The following is a 19,223-nucleotide window of genomic DNA, read 5'->3' as shown; positions in this document are numbered from 1 at the left end:
CTATTGCCACTTTTTCTAAGTAGCCCGTGCTCCATGATTGCTTGAGTGCTTGACTTGGCTGTTAATAATGTATTTTTCTTTTCAGTACAAAAGGTGATTTTAAAGTATAGATGAAAACATATATAGTTACCCTTAATATATGTATTGCTATAACCAGAGCTATAAAAACACTTTTACTGTCCTCTCTGCTAATTTCTTTAATGTCCCCATGTGCTAAAGGCATTTCAGGCTCCCTGCTGGAACTGCTCCCCATCTGAAACAAATACTATAATGTGCCAGTGAGGGATGGCTAGGCTCTCTATGGGGTCTGGTAGATCACAAAGTCTTCTTTTTATGGTTTGGGGTTTTTTTTTAATTATTGTTGTTTTGTTTCCTTTTCTGCAGCTGACTTTATTTGAGCAAAGGTTCTGTGTGGTGAAGGATGGGGCTAAAGTCAGAGTTTTAAAAGGAATTAGAGATGCAGCAAACTGGCAGAGAGGAGATTTTTGGGTGCAGTGGGTCTAAGAATGGTGTTAGGGCTCAGGAAGGCCAGAGGAATGAGCTTGTTTGGTAGCTCAGGTATGGCAGAGGGGATAACAGCAGCATGACACAGGGTATGTGTTTGATGCTTACCTGTTCATGTTAAAGATTTATTCTCTTGTATTTGTAGGATCTACATCTAGAATATGGTCATGGTCCTCAGTGTGGCTACTTCTTGGGTGCAAATAAGTGAGTAAACAGCAGCATTTTCCCTCTTTAATTCATTCAAGACTGTTCTAATATAAAAATCACAAATGTGTGTTAAACACACTAGCTGAAACAGATGTAGTAAAATGTGTCAAACTGGTTTATATCAGTTACAATTCCAGAATCACTATTTATTCTAAAATAATAGTAATTCCAATGATACAGAATTACAGCACTTTTCAGTGTTGGAGGCTGGGTTGACCATATTATCTCTATGGTGTGGTAAGCTTCCTTTTAAGAGCTGTTATCTTGGTCTGCTTGTTAACAATGTTCTGCGTGATAGATCCCACAGAGCACAATTTTACCTCATCTACGAACTACCAGTGCTGCTCTTTGACATTGCTTTTTGACCTTCTTCATGTTGTAAGGCACCAGGAACATTCAGTTATAGATGCTTTAAAAAATAAAACTTACCTGTCTCAGCAAAGTCCCTTAACTTCATACATTTAATAATTTTGTTGTATTAATAATATAAAATAGTTTTCCATGTAATTCTTCCTTTCCACCCAATTTCTTAATTTACATTTATGCACGTCAGAATTAGGATGCCTAGCTTTGCTTTGCTAAATTAAATCATAATAAAAAATGCAGAAAATCTAAGCATAGAACATGATATTTTTACGCAGTCTTTTAGTTGGGGAAAATGGGAATACTGCTATCTTTGGAAATCCTGTTGTTTCTCATCCCTGTGTTTTGCCTGCTACTCCTCCCTGTCTGTGTTTTCAGACAAAGGGGGAAAAAAAATTAAGAAGTTCAGAACGTTAAATTGACTACGGAAGAATGAATTTATTCCAATAGTCGTTTAATCCTCTTGTCAGTCTTTTTTTTTTAATTATGATTTTCTTGGATAGTGTGGATTTGTTTTAGATTGGATCAAGCTAAGATAGTCCTTGTTAGGAACAAGGACCACTGCACTTAATAGCAATACATTAATAAACACATATGTAAATGTGTTGTGTTTAAACAAACAAACAAACAAACAAAACAACAAAAAACTGCAGCTATGTTCATTTGTATGTGGATGTTTGATGTATGTTCTGAAAGCCAGCTGAAATAACATGCTTTGGATTAGTTACTGATAGAATCATAGAAGCATTTGCCCTGGCTTTTGATAATTAAGTTTGTGTGCCACAATTAAACTGTGTTCTTATTCTTATTTAATGCTGAAGGAGTCTCTTAAAATCAGTTGAAGAAGAACTGCATCAGCGGTAATTCTATTCTTTTTTTCTTTTCCTCTTGTGTGTTTCAAAGTCATTTGTACGTTGATTTCTTGTCTGTCACAACTAGTTCTTGTTTGTCCCTGTACTTGCTGAGAGGATATGGGAGAGGCTTAGTTGTCTGGATTGCAGCTGTGCTTTAAAGAATAATAATAATGATGATAAAAAGCTAAAAGACAGTAAAATTCTGTAAAAAGAGGTAGTAGCCATTGAGCTTAGAATTTTTCACAGTAGCCAAGGTAATTTTAATACAACTCAGCCATAGTACCTTGTTCATTTTCTTAGGGGACATGTGGCACATTTAGAAGATGATGATGATGATGCAGATGATGATGCTAAACAGTAAGTCCTTTCTTCTTGTAAAAATAAATAAATATATTAAAAAGCTGATTCTTGAAAAGATTAAATTTTTTTTAAAAAAGTTGAATTATATTATATCCCTAATAGCTCAGGATTCTTTTTCTTCAATTGCATGTTTAAAGATAGGCATTTAGTGTTGTTCCTAGGTTACATCACCATAAGTTTTCTTATTCTGCTGATAAACTTGTGATAAATTAGGGGGGAAAAAATTTTGTTCCATGCTTGATACACTGGTTCTTTTATCTTCTATTATCGAACAAAATCTTGGCGTAGTTACATTGAGCCAGTAATTCGTCTGACCCTGTCCTGGTGTCTTCTTTAGAACTGATGACTGTATATTAAAATAAAGCTCATTAAAAATACCTAAAATATATACATAACTGTCTTCTCCAGATGATTGAGTTTGCTCTGTCCACATTCTCAGCTAGGAGGATGCTTGTATGGGTGCTTGATTTTGGAATAGAGCTGGCTCCCTTACCACAGAAAGAGCAAGGTTATGTGACTGCAAAAGGCAGTATCAATAGGCATGTGTTAAATTAATTATGCTCATATTAAACTCCACTGGTGTAAGTATTCTTGGGCTCTTTTTGATTGACAGATGAGAGCTGAAACAACAAAATGCACAGCCACTATGTGGAAATTTACATTCCTAAATAAATCTAATGTAAAGTCCAAAAAGGAAGATGCCGTTGAGACAGAATTCTTGTTTACTTTCTGTTAATGGATAATTTTGAAAGCTGTTGCTTCATTCCAAAAACCTGTAAAACATGCGTTATCTATTGTTGGCATCTATCTCATACAGGGAACCAAGTATATCTTTCTCTTTTTTCTCTTGAATTATTTTACTGCTGTTCATTTATGACAAAGGCAGTGTTTTTTATCACTGTACTGAGCATGAGGGATAGCCCCCTTCAAGAAGGGTAAAGCTGCTGATAGTGCCCAATGACAGCTAGGTGACAAGTACATTAAATTTGCATTTTTTTAAATAATCAGCTTCTCAAAACACAAGTATGTTTGCTGTTTGACACAAGTGATATTTATAGAAGAAAAATTATTTTTAGTCAGTTTTTAGCAGGCTTTATTCCTTAATAAATTCTTCATGTTTCATTATTAAGCATTTGTTTAAGGGCATGATTGATTATGCAGTTCATCAGTAATATGAAGCTACCGTGTCTTGTTTTTGAGAGGAAAAGGTTGATAATGCTGCTCACTGATTTGCTCCCCTGCATATGGACCAAGCTGAGAACCCACTTTGCTCATAGCTGGTTAGACCTTGGTAATGGTAACTCAGGCTTCCTGCACTGTAGGATGTAATGGTCCCCTATAGCTCCATACTGCCAGCTCCGCTCTGATGGCCTTCAGTGAAGATGCTCTGGATATGTCTGCACTGCTGCAAGCCAGCTCAGCTTGGTTCCTCCATCCGTACTAATCTCTGGATGTTTTTTGTGTACAGCTCTGTGTTTGCCTGTTCATTTTTGCTTAATGTTTCTTCGCACCCCCACCTCCCACTTCTTGCTCTCTTTGCAGCCAGTATCAACTTCAGTAATGTTCCAGGGCTTGGAACCTCCTGATCCCTGCTGTCTTGAAGTGCTTGCACTGATTTCTTTGTCCAGTGCTTTGAGATCCCTGTTCCTTGCACAAGCTCCATCACAACTTTCAAACAGCATTGGCTTTAGCTGCTTCTGTTGCTGTCGAGTTTCTGTGGATTTTCTTTTTCAGGTTAAGCAAAAAAGAATCTGATAGCTTCCGGAAAGGTTCCAATTTGTCTGAACCTAGGGACAGTCACCAACGGTCTTCCAAAAAAGTCCTGGTGTTTTTTGCTTCTTCCCATGTTTCATCCTAGGTACTATTACCCTACAGAGAGGGCCTGACAATTTCCTGTTAGCACAAGGGTAAGCCTTGAATGCCTCAACCTTGGATCAGACTGATTCTGTATCTGTGCCTTTCTTCTCGGTATCTGCTTTAGTGCAAAACTGCTGCAATATGTTGGTTCATCAGCTCAGTCTCTGTTATCTTTCTCTGGAGCCTGCTGAAGATTCAAGGCTTTTGTTTGATTTATATTCTGTGAGATGGAGCTACAGTTGAAGAGCACATGTGACGTTGGTCGCTTTTCCCTTCAGATCCAGAACAAAAACAATGAAGCAGCTGTACGCCTTCCAGCCCATGACTCTGAAGCTGGGTGATTCATAGCAGCAGAGAATCCATACACTTCACAGAACAATATGAAATTGTCTCTCTTCATTTAATAATTTTGATTGTTTTTGATATTTCTTTTTCTCTCATGTGCAGCAAAGCTGATGATGCTTGAACTTCCTGGTTATGGAAGCTGGGAAAGCAGAAATTGTTGGGGCACTGCCCTGCATGATCAGTGGTGACAAACTGCACATAAACCTTGCTGTTGAAACCAGGGCACACAGTCTTTTGTACAAACATCTATCCCACTTATGCCAAATTGTTGGCTTTTTTTATTTTTATGTTTGGTTGCCCAATAACACTGTGATGGCTGTCTGAGATGAAGGGAAGAATATGAAACAAAATACAAATGGAGTGTGGACACACATGATTGAGGACTTAAGCTTGGTCCCATGTTATGGAGAGAATATAATTTCTACCACCGTAGCAGCTGAAGTGCGTGACACAGGGTAACCCATTCTCAGAAGTCCCCTTTTAGCTTCTTTGAAATAAAAGCAACTGATAAGATGACAGGACGGAAACTCCTGAAAAGAATGAAGCAAAGCAGATGAGTTGTGAATCTGTAAACAAACAAACAGATATCTTACTACTTGGATATTTTCCCAAAACTTTGGAACATAATTTAAAAATAAGGAAAATATTGTGCAAGAATGTCAAGTTTTCACAGCTGTATTCCTAATTTATTTAATGGAAATAATTTTCTGTTCCAAAATATTAGGAAACAGGACAGTGTAAGGTCTTTAAAAACATAAAAAATTTAAGAATTTAGGATTTTTTTTTAAAAGTGTAGCATATTCTTTAAAACACAGAACCAGCAGAGGAAGAATGTTCCTGATGCTTCAGCTTTGTTGTTTCCTGCTGGTATCTTGTACTGTTGAGCCAAGTTGTTGAATTGCTCTTGCATTAAAAAGTTGTCTTTCCCAAGATTTCTGTGGAAAAAAGAAACTCATGGAAGAAAAAAAACCCCAAAACAACCCAGACAGTAGGCTGGCTGTTCATTGCAGATGGATTTTGCTTTCATGTGTAAGGGTGTTCTGAAGAGGTCAGTGGTAAATTTTTCAAGGAATGGTATTCATCAGTTTTCTTCTAACTCCCCTTTGCCCTGTATACCTACAGATGGCCTTTTAGAAAAGCTTACCGATATCCTAAATCTTTCTCCTCTCAGCAGAGTAAATACCAGGCATGCTCTGCGTCTCTTTACTTTTTTCTGCACAAGTATGTGCATCTTCAAGAAATTGGTTCATATCACTTTGTGCCCTCTAGGAAGGATCTGTGATAGGTACCTGAGTTTTTGGGTAGTATCTGTGGTATGCACAGCAATAACAAAATGTTTGAAAGTATTCATGATGCAATTATTTGGATATAATAGTGCTGTTTACAAGTTAATGGTGTTTATTTGTATGGCATTTATAAAATCCTGTATCCTCTCGAACACTGCAATACAAGGTTCAAAGAACTACACTGGATAACGTTTTGTTTCTTTTTTTTTTTTATTAGTGCTACTATGAAACCTAAAGTGCCACCTCCTTTACCTCCAAAGGTAAGTGAGGGGGATTTTGTTGCCCAGAATAAAAGGGCACTTTAAGTAAAAAAACAAATGCAGAAGTGTCTAAATGACTATACTGAAGGTTCCCTCACTTGAGCCATGACTTGAAAACTTGAATCAAGTCTTAAGTCAAGGGTATATCCAAGAGGTTGGCCTATGTGTTCATAGCCTTTAATTGCAAATCTGCAAGAGGTCTTGCACTGTAGGGTATTGGTCAGTGTGAAAGTGCTGTTTCTGACTAATTGCACTTCTGATACTTAGAAAGAAATAAATTGGGTAGTTAAAAAATTTAGTGCCGCAAGTCATTTTTAATAAAGAGCTGCCAAATAAAGTATCTGCTTGCTAACTTTTGGTGTCTGAATGGTGATCTTCAGAGGCATGCCTGGATCAAATGAGGTTTTGCGTGCTGCCACTTGAAGAGTAAGTGAATCTTTTCACACTGAAGTTATCTTAATATGAGCAAAAGTAAAAAGAAAAAACTTACATTTTTTTTGTCTGGCTGTCAGTTCCGCAGGCAAAAACTGCACGTTTGATTACTTGCCCTCGTGCACTAACTATCTTTGCATAACTGAGAAGGATTTTACAAGCAGCATTAGTGCAGCCAGTGTCTAAACAACGTTGCCCTTTGTGGTTACATCCCCTATTTGGGATTCTTTATACAAAGTTCTGTCTGTATCATTGAATGTTCCCTAGTTTCTACTTAAATGTCTGGTTTGGTTATCTGTAGTCGTAAACGGTGACGTTTCCACGTGCCCAATAATTGTTTAATGCATGACTTGAATATAATGATTTTGAATTTGTCCTTTATCGATAACAAGGTTTTCCTTATTGCTATGCATTTCCTTCTAGTTTGTTTTTTGAAAGAAACTTGCATGGCAGAACATGTTGCTTTATCGATTTTACTAGTGAAAATTCCAGGATCCAAATATTGCACATGGTTTGTTTTTTGGTGTTTTTTTCTCATTGAGAAGTAGCATGGATGCTTTGAATCTTTTTTTTCATTATGTTTTTACTATTACTATGTCTTTTTCAGCCTAAATCCATCTTTATCCCCCAAGAAACTCATTCTTCTGAAAATGATAATCAAGGGACAATCAAGAGATGCCCAACATCAGAGAGTCCAGCAAAATCTGCATCTCAGGTTCCACCCAGACCACCACCTCCTCGGTTACCTCCACAGAAATCTAATGCTTTAGGTAACAAGAATGACACCAACAAGTATACAAATATTTCTTAAATAATCTAATGTGATTTTATTCCTACATCCTCACCTATGCACACATTAAAACATACTGTGGAATTTTTCGGTGGTGGGCAAGTAACAGAAAGTGCATGAAAGCCAAAATGCACAAAAAAAGCATGCTTAAAATCTTAAGAGGGTCAAATGTCCCTTCTAGTAAAGTCACTGGCACAATTCTGCTGATGCCATTGGTGACACAATTGCTTTTCTAAGCAACAGGCTTATAACATAGTGTATCAGGATTGTCATAGGGAATAAAAAAGTTTTCCTGTGTGTAGATTTCCGATTCTGGCTCTGTGTGTCAACTGTTGTTGTCATTTGACATGTCAAGAATAGAGTTTTGCTTTCAAAGTTTGCTTTTATATGTAGTGAACTGGGTTGGGTAGTATAGCAGGGAATTCTGTTTGTTTCCTTTTTGCTCAAGCTGTTCTTTTATGCTTTTGTTAAAGCCTGATGCTTTGAGAGTTGTCCTGGACTGGCTTGTTTTAAGGAAGCTTAATGTGTGACTCTGATATCTTGCTAGCTCTTCCTTGCTACGTATTTAGTACTGCAGTTGATGTGTTACAGATTTGACTGTAATGCTTAAGCAGCCAGTGCTAAGAAATGCCTCAAGGCTATTTATAATTGAAGCATTAGCTATAGCCGAGTTTTGCTTTAGATATGTTAAATACATTTTTCCTCGTAACTGTGACTGCATCCCTTGCTATGCCCACAACAGATTTGTTATATTAATTACCGTAAGCCACGGACTGAGATTGAATGTGGCTCTATAGATGGTTATATGTGCACATGTAGGAACAGGTATGCTTTAGAAATAAATTAGGGTATTGGAACACGTTCTGACATAAGTGGAAATTTTGGCCCTTCAAAATTGCTTTTAGGCTAGACTACTCTTTGAGTTGAAGGTAGAAGAATACATTTTTAAATATGTATCTTTCTAGGTAATGGAGTCACTTCTGTACAATTAAATGGTGAGAGAGAGGGATTACCACATCAACAGAATGAAGCTAGAGACACTAATTTTTCAATGAAAGAAAAGAAGGAAATACTGGTACGTATTTAAACATCTAGGTGTTATTTTAAAGTTGTCTCAACTGTTTTACATGTGCAATGAAAAGGAGCAGGCACAATGAAAAGGAGCGGGCACACTCTTTAGTATAGAAATGATGCTGGATGGCATCTTGTTTACTTTGAATCAAAGCACAGTTTTGCTAGATCATCTGGTTATGATACAGTCTTAAGCTGAATTTTGAGTCGGTACTTAGTTTTCATTAGAAACTAACATAGTCATGGATATACAACATTTACTTGCTTGTATTCACATACTTAAGACACATGTAATGAGAGCAAGATCCTGCAAGAGAGATGTAATGTGTTGTACTGAGCAATGACTATTTAAGCAAATGAGCAAATCAAGGAATATGCTGCCTCCTGATGGCTTGCTGGAGGATTTGGCTGGCCCTGGGAAAGGAGCTGAATCAGGGCTATTGCCAAATGAGTCCTTCTCCTATCCTCCTATCCCAGATGTAGGCATACAGGCTTTTTGGTGTTGAGGGGGAAAAAGATAGAGAAATGTAGATTGAGGGGCCAGATATGCAAACTTCCTGCTGGAGCTCCGGATTTCAGGGTTTAGCAGCTTGGTTTTAGTGTCAGACTTGAGCTACATATACTCACGTGAAGCTGCACTTGTGGAGAGAATGCAGTTTTACATGATGTGTAATCTGATCCAGCTGTGAGCAGAGGAAAGTGAATATTCCTGCATCCCTTTCTCTTTTCCAAGTGAGGTTTTCCATCAAAGCAGCAAATGGCTTCCAGAGTGGTCACTCTTAATTATTATGATGCAAAAGCAAAAGTGGGAATGTGAGATAGGAGAGAGTGGGACATCTGTAGTTAGATCAGATTAAATGTAACATGAAACTGCATTCTTTGGGGGCTTCTGCTAAGGATGAAGTTGGAAATGTTGCTCTTTTGAGACAAGTGAAGAGGAAATAGAGCAGAAACATTGTGTGCATTTTTTTTGTTGTTTTAAGGAAGTACCAGTAATACTGGCAATACTTTGAAAGTATGATTTCCTGAACTGCTTTGAACTTGGCATTTGAGGTTGTGCGTTTGAAGTTTCCTGTTACCTGTAAAATACATTTCTTCAGAAGGATGTTTTTACTAGGAGAAATTGATACTGATACAGGAAAGTGGGTCTAGTACCGATTGATAAGAGTTTAACACTGCTTGTAATATTGAGCAATTGAACAATTGCTGCAATATTGCTTAGACATTGTATTGCTGAGTATAGCATTCTTGCAGGCATAATCATAATGTGAAAATGTTGTGCAATAGACTGTGCAGACATTCAGTGAGGAGATACTAGGGAATCGAAGTAGAGGTTTTAATGAAAGAAAATTATACTGGTAGTCTGTGGTGTGTTGTCACTAGAGACCTGTGGTTACCAAACTCATACAGAATTATGGAAGTGTCAGTCGGAAGGGAGGTCTTTAGCATAACCTCATGCTTAAAAATGGGACTGTAGCCAAAGCTCAGCCATGCTTTCAGATCTAGTATATGTGCCATTGGACACAGCAGAGTGTCCCAGTAGGTGCCTAGTGCCTTCCATTTAGTGTAGTGTGGAAGTATACAACACAACTCTATTTATTGCCTTAAAAAATCTTCAAGGAGAGTTTTGGATCTATTTCTTATGTAGATATATTCTTATAATATAATTATGCTCAATTATTTATCAGCAGCCTAAAATTTTTTTTTAGGCTTGTATTCTGGTTATGCTGTAGTGTGGGGAGAGAATATGCATGTTCATGCATATGTGTGCATGTGAGTGTAAACATACTTTTTAACTTTTATTTTCTAGAAACCAATTAGTAATGGACTTCCTCCCACACCTAAAGTACACGTGAGTATTACTGAGTCATACAGATGCGTGTTGGAAGCAGAACATGTTTTCTTACTAAAGCTGAAAGAGTGCATTTTTTGAATGTTTGTATTATTTTTCTAAAAAATTATAAAAACCAGTATCTCTTAGAAATGTTAAGGCACAGGTATGGTATTTCAGAAATGACCCTTGATTTTGTGCTCTTGAAGTAAATTTTGGAAGGTTTTTTGTTTGCTTGCTTCATTAAAAAGGGAATGAGAGTTCTGTGACTAATGTCACAGAAGTACTTTCAGCATACTGAAGGTACTTACTGATCTGAGGAGCTGATTGATGCCTCTCAGGAATTGCAAATAGCTCAAAGTTTATCCTCTGCAGCTCTAGGTTTCAAAACTTCTGAAGATAGGATTCACAGATGCCTTAGGGCTGGAAGTAACTGTTATAGACATGTATGTGCACCTTCATAACATAAAGCAAACTAGAATTTTATTGTAATATCTGTGTGGACTTGTCACAGTGCTTTTAGCCAGCACTGTGATCAGAAGAGCCAGTCTTTTCTTCTTGACCATTTGTTTCTGCCCTCACCACTCTCCTCCTTGTGTGCTGGAGCATACATTCCTGTAGTTGTGCTGTGCAACGAATGAGGGATTAATCTGATTTTAAACTAAACTTCCGGCTACGTTACTCCTAAGCCAGATAAGTCTTTCATCTTTAGATAAGAAAATAAAGTTGCTACAAGGATGTGTAAGTGCAAATGATACTATTTTTTGCTTCCTACCTATTTTAGAGAAGCAGGACAGGTTCAGGTAGGTGTCATGCTTCTGTTCCTTAGAACTGTAATCTCTTGCGTAAATACACAGGATTGTTCCAGAACTCTGAATTCTTGATATGTTTAGCATCATTTATTGAGGTCAATCCTGTTTTAACAAACTAAATATGAAACTAAATGCATGGCCTAGGAGTGCGTACTTTAAACTAGCAGATGACAGAAATTTGGAAGCACTCCTAGCATTGAAAAGAACCGAATTGTCATGGGGAGGGGGAAATAAGATAGATTCAGTGACTGGAATGAGAAAAAGGGTAGAAAGTAGAATAGCTCAAAATGAAGTCATATGTGTTGAACTTTTGCCACAAACTTCAGGGACAGGCCATCAGATAATGACTGTGAGTTGCTAATATAATAAAGCTGTAAAAAGAGACTGACTAAAATAGGAAAACTTCTGAAGCTGATCAAATGAGTCTTTGGGTATTGGAGTGCTCTCTGTATGTGCATGCATCTTTGTAGTATGCTAATTCTCTGGTTCTGCTGGTCCTCAGGTTAGAAACTCTTTCCTTTCTCTTCCTCTTCTCTCATCACACCCCACCTTTCATGTATAACAAACTTTCTAACCTTCCTGTTAAGTGCTGAAGATTGATTTGGCACTTACATGTTCCTCTCTGCCTGCTGTCTCCATCAGTTGCCAAATAACAAAAATTTGGGTAAGGAAAGGGTTTTTCTCCCAGGTCATTGGGATTACTGGACTTTTTGCTTTTCTCCTGTTGTGGAGCATGTTTGCATCCTAACATCACCCAAGAGTCTTACTTAACAAATACCCTGCTACTGCAAGTAAAACTTTGACATCATTTCAGTCTCTTCTGTTCTTTTTCTGTGGTACATCATTCTTCTGATTCTTGTTTATTTGTGTGGTTTTGATTTGTGGTTCTTAAGTATTTTGCTGAGTGTTTTGTGTTCTCACTGTTGTCTAAAATAGTTAGATGTTCTGGAGCTCTGTTTAAAATGGTATCTATGCATGGTTGTCTGTGACTCTGAAGATTTTGTTCAACTTTTTTAATAACCCAGTCTGGTAGTGTGTTTTTTCCCTGCTATTTTAGGTGGCTTGCAGCACAGGGAGACCTGTTAGAGCCTACTAGTGAGGGAATGCCCTGCCTGCTGAAATTCCCCCAAGACTTAAATGCCTCCATGGCAGCAGTCAGATCAAACAGCCTTGCTTCAACCTTTTATTTCATGTTTGTGGGGTTTTTTCCCGACTAACAACTTGGTTTAATAATTTGTCTGATTCTCAGCTGTATCCTTAAGATTTGTTTGTTATTTAGAGATGATACCCTCAGGCTCCATTTACCCTTCTGAGGCATTTGCAGCAGCATCTTGGCTTTGCAGGCTTCCTGGAGATCAGGGCTGAGAATGGCCAGCGGAAAATGATGACTCTCTTCTGATTTCCATCTCCTCCTTCTTTCTTATCCAAGCTATCACTGCAGAGCTCAACTAGGTCTTATCAGTGAGCACAGCTTCCCTCCACTGTGCAGCATCTCTCTTCAGTGCTTGCAAAGGGTCAAGGAGAATTGTGTAGCTGGTTAGAGCAGCAGCAGAAACATTTACCAGTATTCTAGGAGATCAGTGCTTGAAGTGTCATCTGGTGTATTTTTCTGCTGAGTGTCTTTCAGTGCCCAGCACACTTGGGAAGAGGCTTCCATAAAACTGCCCAAAAAATCCCTTTATTGTTTTTCTTTATCGTCCCTTCATCAAACTCCTTGCTGCCAAGGGATTTGACAACACTGAAGCTATCAGTACCTTGAGGTCACTCTGTGTCAGTATCTTCTTGTATTCCTGCCTCACATATATATTTTCTCTTACTTCTGTTCTTATGCCTGCAGAAGGATCATTTCATTGTCTAGCAAGCAGCCAGCTCCCTGTCTTGGTACTCAGACTTCTGCAGTGGCACTAGCAGTGCTGAAGTCTTTCCCTTTGTCTTTGTGGAATGGGGTCTTTCATGTTTTGCTGATTACCTTAATAAATTTGATTCTTCCCTCACATAAGTATATATGGACAGACTCAGACTTCATTATAGTGATGCAAGAGTGAGAGATGTCGGAAAAACAAAGTAGAGTCTAATTTCTACTGCTTTTCATTTTAAAGGGTTAATTATGAAGTTCTTTTTCTTATTAAACTAAACTGTGTTCAGAAGTGACTGAAATGTTAACACAAGAGCTATTTGGTTAATTGAGTTTATAGATCAATAATAATTCACAACATATTAATAACATATATTAATATAAAGTGAAAACATTGCCATTCTGTAGCTGTATTACAGATTATGCAGCTTTGTGTAAAGGTGATACCTGCTTATATTCAGGATGGCAACCCTTACCTATGACTGGTTCTTACGTTTGACCATCATTTGATAAATTATTTCACTTTACTAATTGTTGTTTACTACTGCATCATTCCTTTTCATCTACAGTACTATCGATCAGCTCTGTTTCTTAACAAAATAGGATGGGTAATTGTTATGTTGATGTTTGAGGGGAAAGGAGGAAGCCCTGGCTTTTGCTTTTCTGTCATCTTGAAGCAAATTTCCTAAGTATTCTTATAAATGCCTACAAATGCTTGCATTTCACTAGGGGGAAGATGGAGAGATTGATTATATTATACTATGCAAGATACTTAATAGCCAAACTGAGTTTATTAGGGTTATGTTGAACAATGATTGGGATCTTGTACCACAGGTTTCCCTTTGGGAAGCAATCAATATTGAAAATAAGTTAATTCAAAACAACTAATAGAGACTCTGAGACTAAAATATTGATTGTTCCATGACCTAGAGTTTTATTTTAGATGTGTGAAATATGGCAAGAATAAAGTTTGTCTGTGGAGACTGTCTAAATCACAAAATTCAGGAACGTTATTCAGAGTTGTCACCTTTGTAGTATGTGCTTAGGCTGTTAATTTAAGAGATAATTCTGAAATGCTAATTCTGGTATGTCTGTTCAGAAAGGTCTTGGAAAAGGAAAAATCACTTTAAAAAAGATCCCTTTGTCAACTTGTCATCTGAATGAGGTTATTTTCCACATGGCAGATGAAACTACTCTTAACCTTGTGTTACTACATTAAGTAAAAGTAATCCTTTTGGAAATGTCACATTTTAATTTTTCATATGTATATTTTTAATTGTTTTTACTTCTACAGATGGGTGCTTGCTTTTCAAAGGTTTTCAATGGGTGTCCATTAAAAATTCATTGTGCAACATCATGGATAAATCCAGATACAAGAGGTAGTATATTACATATATTTTACCCATTTTGTCCTCTCAGCTTTGATTAAAAAGAATAAATTGCATATCAAAGGTAAAAAAAACCCTATATTTTTTGGTTTTGATTCAAGACTTTTCTCAACATTTTAGTCCAAAAGATGCCAATCCTAATTCATTTTTTAAAAATCTGACTTCTGGAGGTCCTAGTTGAGATTGATTTCTTTACCATTCATTTGATTTTTATTCTCCCCCTCTGCACACCACCCCCCACCACCCCCCCCCATCTTTCTAGTCCTACAGGTTTCTGCAGCTCTCTTTAATAAAGCACTAAAATGTATGCAAAAATAAATAGCTTGATGAAAGGGATAATTGGTAATATTGTACTCGCATTGCGTGCAATTTCAACTTTTGATTATAGGCTGTACGGACATGCTGCTGATCCAGTAAGCAAGAAAATCCTTAGGTTTTTTAGAAACTGAAATTACTGAAGTCAGTCTTTTGCAGTTAACATCTTCTCAGTATGTCTGTCTTGTTCACATGCCTAATGCAATCCAGGGTATTAATTATGTTCAAGAAGTGAGGCACTCCCAAAGTACTGAGAAAATGTTCCAGTCAATACTGCTGTTGGAAGTACTCCAGAATAAGGCTTATGAATATGTCATCACAAAATACATGGAAATATCTAAGTAGGATAATCTATACATGAGGAAATTATGTACATGAATTTTTGCTTATGGTTGTATCACTGCTGGTTTTATTCCAATTGTTAGTCACAAAAAAAAACCAAAAAACCTGATCTTTTCTAATGTCTTAGAACAGCCCCATCTGCAAATTTAGCTTCCTTAGCAAGATTAATTTGCCATGCTTTCACACATCATAACTATTGTAGGTTGGTTTGTTTCAGTGTGTAACCGTTTAAGTCTTTTTGGTAAAGAGCTGCATACTCTTATAAAACATACCTTCCTTAAATCAGGATTTCTAGACTTTTTTGTTTGTGTTTGCAGATCAGTACTTGATATTCGGTGCAGAAGAAGGTATTTACACACTGAACCTCAATGAACTTCATGAAACATCAATGGAGCAGGTATATTTCTGTTTTGATATTTTGGAAAAAAATACGTCTTTGTCACTTTTTTTAGCCACTCAGATTAATGTTGTATAATCCTTGTAAAACTTGTCTTTACTACAGTTACATAGGCACTAGCTACACTGAGAATTACCTTAAATGTTTACTATTGAGGACACCTTTCAGTCATGTTTAAATTTTTTGTAGGCTGAACCATGTTTAATTAGGAGATCTGCATATATCAATGTGTTGAACTTCATCGTAGTGCATTGTCCTGCAGTTAAATGATTTTTTTAAATAGTATGGAATTTCCCTGATATACTTTGGATGAAAAATTCTATTTTCTTTAAGGCTTTATTACAAGATAGAATATTTGCAACAAACATTTTGTTTCAGCTACAGGGAAGCAAGGAGATCCTTTATACACTAGAGTCCATTCTTTTGGTCTTAAAAGCAGCTTTGCTGATGAGACTCAGCTTACAGAATCCCAGTTAAAACTCTGTCTTTGCAGAATCTTATAAATAGTAATTTTTTGAGGGGATAGTGGGGAGGGGGAAATGCCGGTTGCAGGCTTTTCTGTATGGTGTCTTCTCCAGCTCTTTTGTTAATCTCTAAGAGACTTGTTTTCTTTCCTGCCTTCTCCCTAACTTAGGGAGCTATGCATCTGCCATCAAGATGGAGGAATTTGCAAGGACAGCCTTCACACTGTAAGCTGGAGGCACTGGTCTTGTTAATCTTCCAGGGTCCAGACGTTGTAGATGTCTGTTGTGTTGAGAAGAAGGCCTAGCTAGCTTGCACTGAGCTCCATGTAACCCATAATCATACTGGTGCTTGAGTTAGCTAGTATAAACTTAGCTTAGGTACCTGTCTGCTGCTACGCTGCAGTTGTAAAACCTACCCTGAGAAATATCACTAATACAATCATTCTTGTAGGCCAGGTAGACCAAGGAAAGTTTTGTTTGTTTTTTTTCTTTTGGTTTGGTGTTTTTTGTTTTTTGGTTTTTTTAAATTGGCAAGGAGAATAGATGTAATGAAACTCATGCTCTCATATCCATCCTTGTTTTCCCTAAGCACCGTGTTCTGTAGTGCATTGGCTAGTGAGCTTTTAGGGAAATGTTTTAATAAGCACTTAGAGACAAGAAGAGATGCTTATAAAAACAGCCAGTCATGTGTGGAACAGGAGGAATGAGTGACAGGTCAGTCACCCTACAAATTTAAAGTATTGCTGTTCTTCTCTAATCCTCAGATCCAAACCTACTAAGTCATAATACGCTTATGTGGCTACAGAAGATCAATCAAACTTGCACATTAAATTTGGATACAGCCAGGCTGGTAGATTATTACTGTAGGTTTTTCCTACAGCATGTCTAGATTATGAGACTTCAGGAATAGAAGTGCACCCTCTGTGCTAACCATTTATTACATCATTATTTATGATAACAGGCAATAATGCTTTAATAGCATTTTCAAGCTCTGTATTTCACTTCATTGTTTACTCTCTAGGTAACTCATACAATTCAGTATAAAAGCAAAAGTATATCATTGGTTTTTTTGCTACATTCAACTTCACTAATGGACAAAGCAGAAATAACATATGTTTCCAGGAGTTAGCACAGCTTCAAGATGAATCTCTTGCTCTTTGGCAGAAAAACCTTTCAATTAATTTACAGATCTCTTCAAACCTTTCTAATAAACCAGCAGTGACAGTGTTGTTGGTAGGGTTTTTTTGGTGTGGGTTTTTTGGGTGTTTTTTTTTTTTTTTAAGAGCAAAAGAAATGACCTCTTGAGTGGTCTGTGTAGCCCAATAGTCTATTTCCTAAAGTGGCAGTAGGAAATACCCATGAGCTTGGCCATTGTCTGCTGTTCATTCTCCTCAGACTCCACTACAGTCATTGGATGTTGGAGGATCCCTGACTATTTGCTTTATCTTTTTCTTTTTTTTTTTTTTTTTAAAGGATGTCTTGTTGGTTTCAGCCCCATCTTTCTAGCAGCTGTGGGATTTGACAAATAACAATTCTACCTTGACCATTTGTTGCATTCTTTGATCATTTAAGTGAACGTGTGAAATCATATGCAGATGGAGAGTCCCTTCAAGTGCCAGTTTTAATTGTTTCAAGAGATTTGGACTATCACAGGCTTTAGAATGGCTATGGTTTGTTGACCATGCTTTATTTACTGAAGTTTATGTTGTTAAGCTTTTCTCCTTTGAAGGAGAAAGTTTGGTGTTTTTTTAAATTTTTGAAAAAGGATGGATTGATCTTTATAATGACATCTTGTGGGCTAATTATAGTATACTTGAAGACATGAATATAAAACATGCTAATTGTCTAAATGTTAATGTATATGTTAAATATAGTGTGTGTGTGCCTAAGATTTACTCTGAATTAACTCTGGAATCCAGGTGAACATTGCTTGGCTTAAGCTAATTTCTGCTACAAAAAGCAAGTCAACATTAGTTTTGTCCTGTCATCTATGCAGATTATTAATTGATCAACTTAATGTGCTCACATTTTGTGTATATCAAATTGAATGCTTTACTTTCTTTGGTTTTCCTTCTCTTTATCAGCTATTTCCTCGAAGGTGTACATGGTTATATGTCATGAACAATTGCTTGTTATCAATATCTGGTAAGTTACTGTGCTATCTTTGAGTGGTATTGCTGGTAAACACTTGGTTTCATATTTGAAGTGTGGTTTTGTTTTCTAATTGCCAGGTAAAGCTTCTCAGCTTTATTCCCATAATCTACCAGGACTCTTTGATTATGCAAGGCAAATGCAAAAGTTACCTGTTGCTATTCCAGCACATAAACTCCCTGACCGAATACTTCCCAGGTAAATACACATCATCAGATATAGCAGAATATCTTAATTCTGGGAGTCCAGGGTATGCTTGTGAAACTCTGGAAATACCAAATAATGTGGAGTTATGTTCACGGATTGCCACGAATAAATCATATGGGGATTAATCAGAGGTTAGACCCCTAAATTTCCATGAATCAAGATGTGAATATACTCTTATTAGAGAAATGGGTTTGGGTACATCTTACCTTTTTGTCATGAAGCCTCTTGTTTCTGGGCATAGCTCTTTTCAGGTATAGTCTAGTATGGTAAATCCTGGTTGTACTTGATGCTAAACAAAATCTAGGGTCAGTATTGTACCTGTGATATTTCAGGCAAGTAGAAATGGTGAACTTACATTAGTTACTCTGGGCACTGTCTTTCCATTCTATTTAAAAAAAAAAAAAAAAAGCAGGGATGTGTAATCTCTTACTGCAGAGGGAATGGGCTCATGGGTTAGTCTGAAAGCTGGTAAGAGTAGAACTGGAGTACAGATTTGACATTCATCATTGGCTAGTCATTTTTTGCAGACCAGTGTAGGAGGTACTTTTGTCCCCAGATGTCTACAGCACATTGTACATGCAGTCCCTCCAACTTTGTTTACTAACAAGTGCATGCAAAATTCCAGAGACTGGGTACAATGCTGGCTGCCAAACAAGCCTTAGGAGCCTATTCAAATCCCAGAGGAGGAGGTAGTAACACTAATCTAGTTTGCAGAGAAACCCGTCATTCTTAAAGTGCATAGTGAATCACTGGTTCTTCTCATATAATAGGCTTTCTTTTAGGAAATTGTATTATAGAAGACCTGATTCTCTGCTACCTTTGGTTCTATTAACAGCCTGTTAACATTTAATTCTTGGATTCAGGAAAGGCTTCTTGTTCAGTCATCTGCAAACATAATGGTGCAACACTTGTCTGAAAATTGTTTTCTTCCTAGAGGCTAAATTCTAATTACCTAAGAGAGAATCTGTGCTTCAAATTGTTGTCTTCTGTGTACCTGCACCACTGTTCTGCTCCTCTCTCTTCCAGTCTAACTTTGGCTGGGTGACTTTGGCTTGAGGACTGCATCAGCAGTGGACTAGTAACCGTAACTGTCATAAGGATCATGTGAGGAAAACCTTCAGACTACATTCAG

The 19,223-nt window shown here is 37.2% G+C and overlaps 1 protein-coding gene across 5 annotated transcripts in view; it reads left to right on the top strand.

The window, feature by feature from the left end:
- The window catches only part of MAP4K3 (mitogen-activated protein kinase kinase kinase kinase 3), a 93,872-nt gene that overhangs the window by 57,281 nt on the left and 17,368 nt on the right, over nucleotides 1–19,223 (top strand). For 3 of the 5 annotated variants that reach the window (XM_075708141.1, XM_075708145.1, XM_075708144.1), the window contains 11 exons: nucleotides 650–708; nucleotides 1,896–1,934; nucleotides 2,229–2,285; nucleotides 5,994–6,036; nucleotides 7,076–7,238; nucleotides 8,224–8,333; nucleotides 10,140–10,181; nucleotides 14,122–14,206; nucleotides 15,190–15,269; nucleotides 17,818–17,878; nucleotides 17,965–18,082. In XM_075708141.1, the coding sequence (XP_075564256.1) occupies nucleotides 650–708; nucleotides 1,896–1,934; nucleotides 2,229–2,285; nucleotides 5,994–6,036; nucleotides 7,076–7,238; nucleotides 8,224–8,333; nucleotides 10,140–10,181; nucleotides 14,122–14,206; nucleotides 15,190–15,269; nucleotides 17,818–17,878; nucleotides 17,965–18,082 (857 nt within the window). The remainder of the gene's footprint in view (nucleotides 1–649; nucleotides 709–1,895; nucleotides 1,935–2,228; nucleotides 2,286–5,993; nucleotides 6,037–7,075; nucleotides 7,239–8,223; nucleotides 8,334–10,139; nucleotides 10,182–14,121; nucleotides 14,207–15,189; nucleotides 15,270–17,817; nucleotides 17,879–17,964; nucleotides 18,083–19,223) is intronic. The other 2 variants (XM_075708142.1, XM_075708143.1) reach the window with 2 other exon arrangements.

This window comes from Pelecanus crispus, chromosome 3 (assembly GCF_030463565.1).
Source record: "Pelecanus crispus isolate bPelCri1 chromosome 3, bPelCri1.pri, whole genome shotgun sequence".
Lineage (NCBI taxonomy): Eukaryota > Metazoa > Chordata > Aves > Pelecaniformes > Pelecanidae > Pelecanus > Pelecanus crispus.
The sequence above is the reverse complement of the archived record's forward strand: the minus strand, read 5'-3'. Positions and strand labels throughout refer to the sequence as shown.